This window comes from Lygodium microphyllum, chromosome 21, assembly GCF_053477565.2.
Source record: "Lygodium microphyllum isolate KBCC chromosome 21, Lygodium_microphyllum_v1.1.10, whole genome shotgun sequence".
In the NCBI taxonomy this organism is placed as follows: Eukaryota; Viridiplantae; Streptophyta; class Polypodiopsida; order Schizaeales; family Lygodiaceae; genus Lygodium; species Lygodium microphyllum.
This window is the reverse complement of record NC_141155.1, coordinates 139,657,102-139,671,837: the sequence shown is the minus strand read 5'-3', so window position 1 is coordinate 139,671,837 and position 14,736 is coordinate 139,657,102. Positions and strand designations below refer to the sequence as shown.

General features: G+C 41.3%; 1 protein-coding gene across 3 annotated transcripts in view; it reads right to left on the bottom strand.

The window, feature by feature from the left end:
* Positions 1-2,977: 2,977 nt before the first annotated feature.
* LOC148018645 (structural maintenance of chromosomes protein 6A-like) overlaps positions 2,978-14,736 on the bottom strand; it is a 110,012-nt gene continuing 98,253 nt past the window's right edge. The window contains exons 22-28 of one of the 3 annotated variants that reach the window (XM_087661116.1): positions 10,359-10,461; positions 10,120-10,199; positions 9,940-10,018; positions 9,076-9,133; positions 8,891-8,988; positions 8,715-8,809; positions 2,979-3,765 (exon numbers count right to left, since the gene is read on the bottom strand). In XM_087661116.1, the coding sequence (XP_087517242.1) occupies positions 3,708-3,765; positions 8,715-8,809; positions 8,891-8,988; positions 9,076-9,133; positions 9,940-10,018; positions 10,120-10,199; positions 10,359-10,461 (571 nt within the window). In that variant the 3' untranslated portion in view covers positions 2,979-3,707. Of the gene's footprint in view, positions 3,766-8,714; positions 8,810-8,890; positions 8,989-9,075; positions 9,134-9,939; positions 10,019-10,119; positions 10,200-10,358; positions 10,462-14,736 lie in introns of those variants that run through there. The other 2 variants (XM_087661117.1, XR_015687607.1) reach the window with 2 other exon arrangements.

The window sequence follows — 14,736 nt, the reverse complement described above, 5'->3', positions numbered from 1 at the left end:
AAATGTTTTGTTAACAAGTAGGCTCTTTAGATTTAAAACCTTTACTAAAAATTCCTAATTATAGATGTAGTTGATTCATTTGCCATTAAAAAGGTTGCAATACCTAGAACTTAAAGGAAGTGCCTATCCAAACAAGTATACAATATTTTGCTACTTTCAAGGTACAACAAAAAGACCTTATAAACCCATTCTCTTATCTTGTTCCATTTTAAAGCTCCCTTAATCAAGTAAACACCATATGCTTTGTCAACCCATTATCTGCTTTTGAGACATAAGAATGGATGTTTAATCCCTTTTTAAATCTTGCTCACATATAAAAGGGTATCCTTCACTAGAAATAGTTTGAATAGGAAAATAGTGTTCTTTATCCATTATAAATTTATACATAAGAAGTTTTTAATTTACACCTTGAATGCAGATGATAATAAGGCTATGTATACAATGAACCCCTTAACTTGCAAAAACAAAGTGATAAATAATGGTTACATCCATCCCTACATGCTAATAATCAATCTAAGATGGCAATCTAAATAGATTGTAGGTGAAGAGTTTAAATCTTATTCAATAATATTTAATCCATTGTTTGATGGATCGCCTTTAATAGATGTCGAGCGTACATAGTATCATAGAAACATTCTAAGAATATTTTCGAAAGTTAAAGTTTTAGAGTATTTGCCGCTAAGACTATTATAATATTGCACTACTTCAAATATTCTAGGAATATTTTCTAAGACCCATAATAGAGGTTCCTCTTGTAACCCCTGCAACCTGATAACTAGATAACACTATGCCTCCACTTTCTACCAACGTATGTGCTCTATCCAACCCATGCACTAGACTTAAATATATCACATTTTTACTACCCAATCACATAGACCTCACACAACATGAAATTCAAGGCCTAACCTGTTTTGAGACTGATACATAACTTCTCATGATAGATGTCTTACAACTTTGAGCACGTGGATCATTGGTAACCCCTTATGAGGGTGGGACATTGACCATATCAAACACAATTTACTACTCAATCTATAAAGTCTTGTAATGCATATGTAGGATTTGGCCAAGTGGTCCTAACATTTTCCTTCATAAAACCCATACACATTTATTGATGTTAGGTAAGAAATCCAATTTGCATATAGCATATAACATATTGCATTGCATATAGAAATGTTTGCATCAATAACCCGGATAGCCTTTTAGATTAGGCATCTTTAAGTGGAAATGTATAAGCTAGAGAATATAATAATTGGACACATGGTTTAAGGAGTAGGGTTTTTATCTTTTTTTTTAAAATGCATTTTCAAATTTTGTAAAATTGGTTACCTAATCTTCAAGCGAATGGTTAACCGAAACCATGGTCTCTATATAGACTTTAAATGTATACACCGAATTTGTCAAAGTATCAAAGTGTTTTAATACATAGAACATGATAATTGATATTGGATAACCAAGTTAACATACATGTATTGTTGCATGAATAAGCCATAGGAAAAACAACCAATATTCAATGTGAACTAAATAATTCATAAATAACCACAACGATGTGTGAAAACCGTTGTTGGTTTTGTTGTCACCACCTAGAGCATATAGCAAGTGTGCACACAATTAAAGATTAGGAATTTTGAGAAAATATTAAGAAAAAAACTATAACCAAAGTCATCTACTTACTCAAACGTAGTGCGATTAAAGAGTTTTTCATGTAATACAAATATGTAATTCTCTTTAAAGCACAAGCAATTGAGTGCCCAGATTTTTAACAATAGTTTGTATACAAATCCATACTACCTCTACTAGTAAGTATAGAGATAACTTGATCATGATGGCCAACACTTTAGCCATAAATTTTTAAGGAGCATTACACATCACCAAGGAGCACCACCAACTTTAGCAATCTTCTCCACCACTTATAAAGCACCCTGATTAGCTAAATGAGATAAAGCACCTTTCTCCATAAGGAGGTTTAGCGTATCACACAAGTCCTTTACACATACATTCCATATTGCAACAAAAAACCCCACCAAAAGAGTGTCTCGACTAAGTGCATTACACTACTTCATTGCATGTACAACAATGTGAAGTTCTTGAGCAGTGAATGGTAAATCTAGAGTCATCATTCAATCTTGATCCAACTTTCCCTCTATAGTCTTTAAGAAATTATGTACATTCAACTAATAATTGCCACTAAAAACAAAAGGTTACCTTACCATAGCCAAAAGAAGCTTCAAAGATATCGGTGGTTGTTCCTTTGTCATCAAAGTCCCTTCCTCAACGTTAAATAGACACAAGGTAACAAATTCCTGGCCAAATGTACTTAGACTCATAATCTACCACAACGGACCTGTAGATGTCCCTACATTAGCCATTTGTTCTTGAAAGGCCTCCAGCAAGGAAAAATAACCTACCGAACTGACATAATTAGCACCAATCTAATAATCTAAAGACAAGTGGTTTTCCATCGGTTGGATGAAAAAGAAAAGCATAGGTTGTCATGAAGGAATCGTATTTTCATCCTCTTAAAATTATTTTCAAAACTTGTGAACTTTTGAGTCCCATTGACTTTTGATAGCATACAATCGCAGAGCAGCTCAAACATCAAAAGCATACTCATACTCGTAAGTCTTGCTCGTTTTCTCTTTCTTTGTTGGCACCCTGGCACGTGCGAACACGAGGGCCATGGGGTGGTGTACGGTTGGTGGTCCTGGGTTGGGTTGGGGGGATTGTTGGGGTGTGGATTAGAGCCTGTGTTCATGAAAAACATTTTTATAGCAGACACAAAAACCTGACTTAAGATTTTGGAGGGAGTTTTAAGCCAAACTACATGTACTTGCAATTTTTATAACTAGAAAATTTTGTAAAAGCTAGCAATCTTTAAACCTCATTCCTTGATATTTAAAGGTTTTTGGAAATCTCTGCAATTCAGTTTATATTAGACCTTGGTTTTTTGTGAACACAGTAGACCTTAAACACTATCTTGAAATATTTCAAATAAAATAATGTCGGATTAAACAATGATAGTGTGAAAGGCATTGCCATCAAGCAAGACTTCAATAGCAGTGTTTATTTCAGCTGAGTGTAGTTTAGCTGAAACGAATCGATTAAGAGACGAACTAATGACACTAGAAAAATATTGATTACCTTATCAATGAATATTATATTCATAAAGAAGAGGGATTGCGCAAGGGTGACATTTGGTCATGCAAATAGTCTTGGTAAGATACAAAGGCTGATTGAGCCACTTCCATGAAAATCAGTTGTAGACACTATTGGGCCAGTTGCCTGAGTTGAAGAGACAAGATATTCTGACTTGTCATGTTGTGCATAACAAGCCAAGGGAAATGACAAGACCATCTGAACTCCACCCAGCCATCACCCGTTGATACCACGCCTTTCATGTCAAATAATGACACACAGAGCTCTAGCAGATTTTCAAGTTACCACTCAATCAACAGGCAAGAGACCACCTATTTGTAAGTCATCATGTACATGTAATTATACAGAGAACCTTCTTCTGAACATGGAATAGAGAGGTCAGGTCAAGTGCATCCTTTGGAACACCCCATATATGTCTTAACTTGATAGTGATAGTTCAAATGATCTGACACATCCCCTGAAACGCTCACCTGACATACTTGGAACTGTTGTCACCAATTCAGTGACATCATGAATGACCTGCTTATTTGCATTATATTATACAGGAAATGGTGTCAAGATCGAGGAGCAGCCAACTGTTGCTTTTTCACCTGGTCCCTTGCCTTCACCATGCTGCATACAAGACCACATTTTCAATCATGTGTGAAGAGATGTAACGTTCTAAAATTTCTGATGAAATACTTCGTTGACTGTTCCTTTGTGATGTCTTACAATTGATCATAAAGAGCTTCATTAAATCCCTAATTAATATCCTACACATATGCTTGTAGCTAAAACTATTAAATTCCATCTATTTGGGCAAACATAGGTGCCATTAGCCACTTTTTCTAACATAATTTGAAAATCATAGGAAAAAATTAAACTTGAAACTCAAGGGCAATTTTTATATCCAAGAATCTAGGGAGCATTCCTGGATGACACAACCTAATAAAAGTTCTGGTGAAGGGTGTTTTTGGCCCTTTGCACTGTTTTTATGCAGCATTTAACTGCATCTTCCAGCAAGTTCAATATATCCATTGTGCATCATTCCTTGTTGCCAAAGTCATTTTTGGACACTGCCTTTTCATGAAGGTGATTTTGAGCCCTGTAGGACTGTTTCGATGTGACATTATTGAAGGTTGATTAGTTCTGTGTTGCCTTCTCCACTCCAGGTGTTTAATGTGGTTTCACTGTTGATTTGGGCAATCTCCAGTACAGTGTACGAAAAATCCCGAATGGCATTGTAGAGCCAGTCAAGAGAAAGCACTCTCCTAGGCACATATGTCAAGATGAATACACAGTGCAAACACAGAAGTGTTCAGAGCAAAAGCAAGAAACCAACTTCCCTGGATGGCCACTCTTATGGGATGACTCTCTCACTCATCAAGAGTAGAGGCCAAAAAAAGCAATGCCATACTGAAATTGCCATGTAATGTGGCCATCATGATTTATGGACGAGGAGCCAAGTGATGAAGTGACGAAGTGGCCATGAAAGTGCATTGATGATCTGCTGCTCTAGCTGATGAACGTGTGGACAAGTGTAATAGACGTGAAGCCTGGATAGCTCAATCATCAAGAGTAGAGATGAAAAGCAATGCCATACAAGGAATGCAATGTTATGTGGTCGTGATGATCTATGGAGGAGCCAAGTGACAAAGTGACCAGGAAAACTCATCAATGATCTACTGTTAGATGTGATGCACCGTACCTGGGCAGGTTGACAATGGAGGATGCCCACCAACCATGAAGTAGGATACACAGTTCAAAAAAGAGGCTAAATCAAAACATAAGGTGAGACCTGGACTGCATGGAAACCTACCTTATTATTTTTACGATGTGCCTTCTTGAAGAAGCACATTATAGAAGGTAGATTGCTCTTTTGTTGACTTCAGGAAAGCTACTTCTAGTGTGTGATATGGCATCATTAGAGCATACACCGGAGGTGATGCCGGGAATAACTTCACCACACTGTCAAAGGGAGAGTGAGCACACTCATGGGCTTGTCAGACAAAACAAGTAGTATCATCGGGGTGAAGGAAGGTTTACAGCAGCACCTTCATGGACTGAGGCAATTTTGAGAGCAAACAATCTTGAAAATGAATGTGATTATAACTAAGGTCTTGATCTTCAATACTGTTAGAGACAGCAAAATAACTCTCAATTCTTTTATGTCAATGGAGAGGTTGCAGTGGTTCAATAGCTGTTTACCTTGGAAGGAATTACTTTCTCAAAGCCCATTTTCACAATTAGATACGCAACAACTGCACATGTTGTTGGATGCCGCACAACCTTTGCTACATTGAAGAGACATGTTTCTGGACATTTGCAGGGGCTGCGCACCTGGATATGCAGCAACAATATAGAGTATATACCATTCAGGGACTGTCTTTTAGAAAGGAATGGAAAGCCCTAGAGAGGATTCAATACTGATATGTTCCAGACGATATGCAGCAAGACTTTTGTCCCTCGCCAGTTCCTTAGCACCCAATTTAATGTAGCACCCTTGATCTATCACTTCACACACAGCTGTGAGTGTTTACATAAATAGGCTTTTGAGGCTGGACACATGAGAAGATCAAGTGCGTCAGGAAAGAGAGAACCTCAATCTGAAGAGAATGCAATGGCCTTCTGTGAGAAGATGAAGCAACACAACTTTTATCTATGGCAAAATTAGCAAGGACACAACCAAAGAAAGAGCACTCATCCTCGAGGTTGTGATCAGACAAAATCCTTCCTTACAGAAAGAAATGCTTTTGAACAGGAAAAAGGTTTACTTAAAGGATGATCTCACACCCACTCAATGTTGTGAAGGGCCAAGGCAAGGCAAGAAATTTGGGTGCTACCAAGACGAGAGGATTATCATTGTGGAAGTACATACCCAGTGCTGGTACATTCTATCTACAAAGTTGAATAGATAAAATAATGACAGTACAAAGGTTTGGGCCTTTATTTGTAGGTTAGGATGTTCACCTATAAAGTTGATGATACAAATGAGATGGAGCGACACACATTTTATCAATGGCAAATCAGTGAGGGCACCAAAGAAAGAGCACTCATCCTGAAGGTTATGGTCAGAGAGAAGATGAACCTTTTCTTATAGAAACGAATGCTTTTGAAAGGAAAAAAGGTTTACCTAAAGGATTCTCTCACCCACTCAATGTTGTCAAGGCAAGAAAGTTGGCTGCTACCAACATGAGAGGATAATCATCAATGATAACACACTCTATCTACAAATTTGAGTAGATCCAATAAAGAAACTATGAAGATTTGGACCTTTCCTTGTAGGTTAGGATGTTTGCCTATCAAGATAAACATTAAATGAGAAGATGGAGTAACACATTTTATCAATGGCAAATCAGTGAGGACACAACCAAAGAAAGAGCACTCATCCTGAAGATCGTGGTTAGATGAAATCTTTCCTTCCAAAAAGGACTGTTTGTGTACACGAAGAAGGTTTACCTAAAGGATAATCTCACACCCACGCAACATTGTGAAGGCAAGGCATGGCAGAATGATGAAAGTTCAAAGGTTAGGACCTTTACTTGTTCATCCATAAAGTTGACTATTTTTTTATGTGGATATTACGAGCTCACTCACACACTAGCATGAGTTCAAATGGGAGAGCAGTATATTTAACAAAGCACACATTGTTTAGATGGCAAACAATATCATAAAGCTGTGACATTCTTCAAATACACACTACCAAGACATGGGTCACACCTTTTGAGCCACTAGATACACTGATGGGTTTCTGTTGAGAGTATCTTTCTTCCATCCCTCAACGGTTTAGTGATTAGAGAAGTTGTGGGCAGCTGCCTCTGAGCAGGCAATGACATGTGGGGACTTGGAGAGGGTAGTCACTCAATCTCGTGTCATGCATGTATGATGTTGAACCTTCAACAGTAGTCAGCTGGGTAGCATGTTAGTAGTAGCAGGGCTGGCTAAGTTTCTTCTTCCCTTTTCTCCTTTGTTGTTGCATGGGTTGATCCAAGCACACTTGTCCTCCTCCTACAGCAACAACAATCATCACAAGGACGTGAAATTTTGAGATGCTTTGCTCTTGCTAGTAACATTTGATTAATTTGACAATCAAATGTGCAATGTTGTAAAGCACATGTGATGCACATGGCAATTATTTCATGGTAACAAGCCAAGGACCCTGAGGAAGCTGTGGATGTCAAAGGCAAAAGTTGTGACAAGTTATGCCAACTGGGTTTTGGATATTAGTTGGTATCAATTTGACCCTAGGATGTCAGTGGTGACACTAGGGGCTGGTCACTAATTAATTAAATTTGTGCCTATCCAAGGAAGAATTAAGGCTAGGGACCACTTGGGGTAGCAAATGGCCTAGGCAATTAAATTATAGATGGGCACATCTAATTTTGGGCAAGGTCAAAAGAGCTGTAATTAATTTTCAGAATTAATTAATTTTGAAAATTAATTAATTGGCTGAAAATTGCTAAAAAATGGAATAAAAAGGCTGCCAGTTAGCAAAAATACCCATGCAATGGGAGAGAAGACTATATGGGGCTAGGAACGACTCATTGAGTGCATTCAGCCTGTGGGAAAGAGAGAGAGGAGGTGTTGTTGATCAGTTTTCAGAGCATAAATCGGTTATTTACTGCAGGCAACAACAGCCAGGGGCCATTGGAGATCATATGACAACCATATTGTGCTTCTCAAGGGCTGGCGACTCCATCATTTGGGCTCCAGTAAGCGACTGCATTTATTGCAAATCAGAGCAGGCATCAGGCAGTTTGAAGGGTTTTCCAACGTGGAAACTGTGAATTCTCTCTTCAGCATTCTCTCACCCTCTACAGTACATTCTCTCAGTATCACAGCATTTCTCGGCCAATCGAAGGTGTTCTCGGCAAGATTTGATGGGCAACAGTGAGATTTCTGCTGCAAAGCCTAATTTCTGCTGCAGAAATCAGGGTTTAACAACCATCCTGAGACCCGTGCCAACACATAGAAGCATCGTACACTAAAATCAACAGCTGGAATTTGAGGAATCACCAAGGACTTAAGATACCAGCCCATCCCATTTGATTTGGGGCAACATTTGGCTAGTTTGTGATCCACTTTGTACTAGCCCTAGGTTAAAATCAAGGGGCAATTTGCCTAATTGGCTTGTTGATCATTTATGACAGTAAGGGGCTTTTAGATCAACGGAGGAGATAAAGATCTCTCAGTTTATACTCCATCCAACTACAATACAAGTTAAAGAAATATCACAAGCGCACTAGTTTTAGGGCCAACAAGGTGTCCAATGTCCAAGATTATTATGATAGTGTGCATTTCAGTTTTGTTGATTTATTTATTGCTGTAATTATGTGCTTGATCAAAATCTCACCACCCTCTTTGAGGAGGTAGTCTGGTTTCAACAGTAGCCTCCTCTTTTCGTTGGTACAAGGTCTCCTTTATTGCCAATCAAGCACCATTGAGTATGCAGGTCTTCTTATTACCAGGGATGGCCTAGCTAACACTGATATGCTCCCACCTCTTCACTCACTCTGTCTAATATTTCATAGTCATGAGACACTTATGGGGGAAAAAAGAGAGGGAGAAATTGGCAAACAGACCTTATATCATGTGGTGTAATAAAGATCCATTGGGAACCATGTGAAATGGCAAAATCTACCACAGTGTCCAAACTGATTTTCCTGCTCACTGCATCCTGTGGAAATTGCAAAGGTGTGGTTAATACATGAATAGTTGCATTACTTCCAGCTGATTTTGATTTGACTCTAACTGTTACCATAAAAACATCAAATTCGTCCATGGCACGGAAAGGAGCTTCTGTCATCTCTTGCAAGGCCAACACAAAAGACATAGTCGAGAAAGATCTTTCCCCTCCTGACGCAAAACCACAAAGTCCAGTAAGGCATACATTCATGTATATGATATGCACACCAATATTTCAAAAGATTAAAGTGCATGTACCAGATAACCCACGAGTGTCTTTGACCATGTTATTAGATGCATCCTGGGGCATTTGAACCTGCAGCACATGCTGAGAACTTTTGTAACCACTACATTCCATGTTAGATAATACAAAACATATAACTGGAACAGTGTTTATTTCATTTAATAATACATCATAATTTAGTTCTGACAAAACTTGTTCTACTTGAAGGTTGAACAGTGGCCAAAGACATTTCCAAGATAGACATAAATAGAACACAGATCACACCAAGAGCACCATTGGGCACAAAGATCCCATGGTAAAACAAAGTGGTGTCATCAGCTTTTAGAGAATGACTTTGTCATTAAACCAGGGTATATGGGTGAACCTGTCACTTTTATTTTCTGTTGTGATGCATGCCCCATTGCAGCCCCATCCCAGCCCCCCCAAAACACCAACTTCATATTGTGTGTGCGTGTGCGTGTGTGCGTGTGTGTGTGAGAGAGAGAGAGAGGGAGGGAGAGAGAAATTTTCCGGAGGCATGAGAAAATAGGAAATATCAAAATGCCAAGAACAACTGGAGACAAATGCGCTGTATGTTGTGAAATCTCAATGTCCTATATTTTACCAATTCAGAGAGATTCATTACCGCTCTCTATTGCTCCCTTGCACACTCCCTAGCTCTGTCCTTCCTTACTGTTTTAGGCTTGCAGCATAGACCTTAACACACCAATGGTGTTACAATAATAGAAACATAGCATATCATACACAGGCTGTTGCAACCAAAAGCTTGTGTTCATAGAAACACCAAAATCATGGATAAATGCACCAATCTCGTGTGTCAGATAGAAACCAAGATGTGGAATATGAATGGATTCAAACATTAGGCAAGAAAAACAAACCTGTATTGACAGAGTTTCTTCAGTAAAATCAACTTGAATTTTCCCACTCATTCCCTTTCTTTGTAGATGGCCATTGAATCTTCAAGATTCCATAGCAACAAACATTAGATATAGTAAGATATACCTAAGAGTAATGACTATATTTCAATTTATTGCATTGATATTGCAGCTTCAACTTACTGCCAGGTGAGTTGTTTTTTTAAATAGTTGCCATTCCTCTCAAACTTTGTTAACCGTACACCCAAAGCCCTATTTACCATCTGTACCCATTAAAATAAGCCCATGAACTTTGTTCCTTGAAAGAAGTAACAATAATAAACACCAAAAAGGTTTCCCGAAATGGCAAAGCCATAATCGTACTGAAGTGGCAACACTGCAAATAAATCATTACTTGATGTGAAAAATGCCATATCACTTACACTGAGCTTGTCCCTGTAGAATTTATACTGGTTTTGCTTCTTTTCCACTCTTCGCTTTAACCTGTTGAGCCTGCTTTTAATCTCATCTGCAGACTCTTCATGCCTGCAAAAACCAATGCCTTGTAATGGTCTAACAAGAGTTAATATGCATGAAATGCTGCATGAGATAAGACCTTTAGAAGCTCAAACATTCTATAGAGAATCTTTTGCCTATACTTATAGTGCATACTCACAAGTGACAGGGTATGGCGACCATGATAGGGACAAGGACATGATGGGGACAGACAAAATTGGGGGAGAGGGGACCAGGATAACATTTAAAATTCAAAATATACTTCAAAAGTAAACATATTTTTAAGCTTAACTTTGAAATTCAGAATGTGCATCATCAAAGTACCATATAAAGGCATAATTTGACACTAAAACAAAGTAATAAAACGTTACAAACAGCCTAAGGGCAAAGCTGATTAAATTTTCATAACAAAGCCCAAATAAGCTTTGGATAATACCAAGTACATGTCGTGACCACGTGACAAGTCATCATTCATGATCAATGAGTATAAAACTGAAACATATAAATAAAGGTAAAAAGCCAATCGATGGTCTTCAATATTGTGCAGCAATGAGTCATCACATAAGGTTTAAGACCAATGGATGGTCTTCTTCGATTTGGAAGCTTTAGACTTTGTTGGGCATGGAGCTCATGAAGATGGACACAAAACTCTTGCAAGTAGACAACAAGCTGAATACAGTGATGTGATAGTTTTTTTATGAAAGTACACAACATTCTCTAGCCATTCTTGATGAACTTGTGCATCGCCCCAAATGAGCTCTGGTGCGTTAGTGGAGACGACTCTCCATGCGCCTTCTCATATTTAAATACCGATGTCGAAGCCTTTGTGGTTTGTGTATGCTTTCCCCCATAAAATTTCATTTAATACACAAAATCAACATTGTACGGGCATCAAAAGGAAGCATAAGGATACTACAGCTTTCCTCATCAAGCTTGGGTTCACACCTGTAGTGCTTGGTCCATAGCCACCCCACAAGTGAAGTGGTGGAGTGCTGACAAGTAAGCTTTCAGCATCTCCTCCCTGAGTCCACCCTCCACCCTCACTGTGCTGCCCAACTGCATGCACTGCCCCAGCCCTCAGTTCCACCACATGCCGCACCTCCAGAAATTTGCCTCACCACCACCCCCAGCCGTTGTACTGCCTCAGCCATCAGTCTTCAGGCAAGGCCTCTTCCCTTGCCTATCATCAGCCTGCACCTTCCATCCTCGGCTTAGCATTACCTCCCTCAGCCTTTCTCTTCAGCCCAAGTACGCAGTCGGAGGCAGCAAAACAAGCTGATGCCTGACCTGACAACCTGCTGATTCCTAACCTGCTGATGCTTGGCCTGACGCACTTGAGTAGAACTGCTGATGCTTGACGGCCTCCTGATGCCTGCAGGATTGTTGACCTGATGGCTGACCTGACATGCTCGGCCAGACCTGGTAATGCCACCCTAACTATTAGCCAACCCCACCTAGCTTCTGCCGATAAGCCTGGTTTCTGCGGTAGAAAGGCCAACCATCCAGCCCTTGCAGCACTCAACCCCGCCCTCCTCCCCCCTACCAATTAGCCCCACCTTGTCCCCTCCTAAGAGAAGCACCCCAAAACACCATGTCCTGCTCATCAACAATCCTATCAAACACCCTCCTTCCTCCCTCTCGCAAACAAGCATCCCCAGATACCCTTGCCTTGCCTGCTACCACCACTTAGCCTGCCACCATGCTTGCCTTGCCTACTTAGCCCACTGCATCCCTACTAGTCCTATGAGAGTGCACTGCGGAAGAGGGAATACGAACACGGAGGGAGAGAGACACAGAGAGAGAAAGCAGAAAATAAGGAAGAGAAATCTGCACTGACTGAAATGAATGCTGAATACAAACGAGAAAGCAGGAGACTGATCAGTCCCTGCACGCAGCCCACAGCGTCAGTGAGGGCACCGGATCAGGCTGATGATGATGGCAGCATCACCACAGGGGAGAAGGAGTGTCGGAATCTGCAAGAAGACAAGTGATCAAGTGGGGAGGGGGGCTGCCTATAAATAGGCAAAAGGACAAACCCTAACCCTAACCCTAAAAATGCCCTAAAACGGGCGCCCCACAACAGTGACCAAAAAGTGGCCGGGCAGCCAGTGGCTGCCCACTAAAAGAGGCCAAAAAGAAATACGCATCCTAAGACAACCAGTCGAGAGTGACTAGCCTCCCCCATCATAACACATGACAGACATGTCAGAGCTCCTAATGCCCTCGTCTAACTCAGACTGAGGCTCACAGACACGAGATGACAAGGCATGACAAACATGACTGCTAACACCCCCTCTCAGATCCTGGATGTGGCTGAAGGCCGAAGAGGAAATAGATCCTAGGGTGGCAAGAGGAATGCCAATGTCGATGAAGTCCGTCGATGTAGACTGCCGCTGAAGGAGCTCCTCATGATCCTAGGAATCCCCCTCTAAAACATTAGGGGCCAGGGAATCCACAGCCGCATCACCGAGATCATCCCCCGCTAAAAGGAATGGGGGGTACGAGGGAACCACCGGAGGAGAAGGTGGGGGATGGGAAGGAACCTGTGGAATAGAAGGTGCACAAGCGAGAACGGGTGTAGCAATAGACTGCGGCGGAGGACCCTGCATCAAAGAAGGGGAATGGAGCCTGTAAAGCCTGCTCTCCTGCCAACCTGTAGATAAGACAGCTCCTGTAAAAGAATCCTCAATAACAACGACATGCTCGGTGAAAATCACTCGTGTGCCAAGCCTCGTAAGGCCATAAACTGAGAGGAGGGGAAGACCCAAATCCAGAACATGTAGGACCTCTGAAAAGGAGCTCGAAGGTCAGTCGGTAAACAAAGGCAATGTGCCAACACCACTAATAGGCACCGATAAAATGTCACCAACAGTGACTGAACCCTCTGATGGACGGAGATCCTGTAACAAATCACCTCGAGGAGTCATATGACTCGAAGCACCACTGTCCACTAACCAAGGCTGCGCAGAAGATACTACAGCCACGGAAGAAGGATCCTCCTCCAAAGCATGGATATGAAGGAACACTGACTCATGGGTAATAGCTGGTGTAGCGGTAGAAGAAGGCTCCGATATAGATCCACCAGGGTACTTCTTCCAGCATTTCTCCTCAGGATGTGTCCCTTTCCCACAGTGTGGGCACTTCGGGCTCTCTGAATCTGAGTCAGAGCCTGAAGAACTGTCCTTCTTAGCCTTTGACTTCTTCTTCTTCTTCTGTCCTCCCGAACCTACAACAAAGGCTCTAGTGGAGTCGGATCCACTGGCACTGACCTCTCTGAGTCGCTCGTCATGCTCCAAGACAAGCGGGAATAGCTCCTCCCATAGAAGCTTCTCACGGGTCCTTGATGTAAGAAGGCTAGTGTAGAAGACATCAAACCAAGGCGATGGCAACTGAGTCAAAAGAATCATAGCCATGTCTTCAAAAGATATCGTCCGAGCGAGGGACGCAAGCTCATCCCTCATATCCTGTAATCTGTTGATGTGGTCCTTCATGGAAGGACTATCATCAATAGCAAGCATCTGCAACTTCTTTTCGAGAGAGATCCAGTAGGCAAACGTCTTCTGTTGATAGAGAGACGCGAGCTTTCTCCACACGTCTGTTGCAGTCTTCAACCTGTGAACATGAACAAGGACAGAATCCTGTAAACTCAGAAAGAGGAAAGATCTCGCTCTAGAATTGAGCCGATCCCATAAGGCTGCACGATCCATAGATGTCCCATCTGCGGGATCCACCTTAGGCCAAGGAATAGGAACAGAAACAAGCTCCCAAAGATCGAAGGAGTCCAAGATACACTCCACCTTGCAAGACCATAGAGAAAAGTTAGAGCCATCCAACCGGTCCTCTTTGGGCAACTGAGGAAGTACGGGTACCTGTACAGGGGGTACCAAAGGCTGCATCTTCGGCCCACTGGAAGGGGCTCGCAGAGATACATGAATATAGGGGGACAGGAAAGAGAAATAGACTCCGGACGACAGTCCTCATGATAGAAATCACCCCTCCGTTCAGATGAGTGTCGAGACAAAAGCTTGTCATCTAAGTCATCAAAGCCCGTAAACTAATGAGACATCTTTCAATCTGCAAAACACCAAACACCAAAGAAAACTTTGCCGATGCCAAAGAATGACCAGCAGTCTGATCACCAATCACCAAAATGCAATTTCTGATGAATAGCACCAAGACAGAAGCCGCCAGCATCAAAACGCAGCCTGGCAGTAGGTCGCCAGCAAGAGAAGAGCCGCCTAAAGATGGAACGACAGCTAGATCAGCAAAACGCAGCCTGGAGGAATGTCGCCCAGCTGTAGGAGT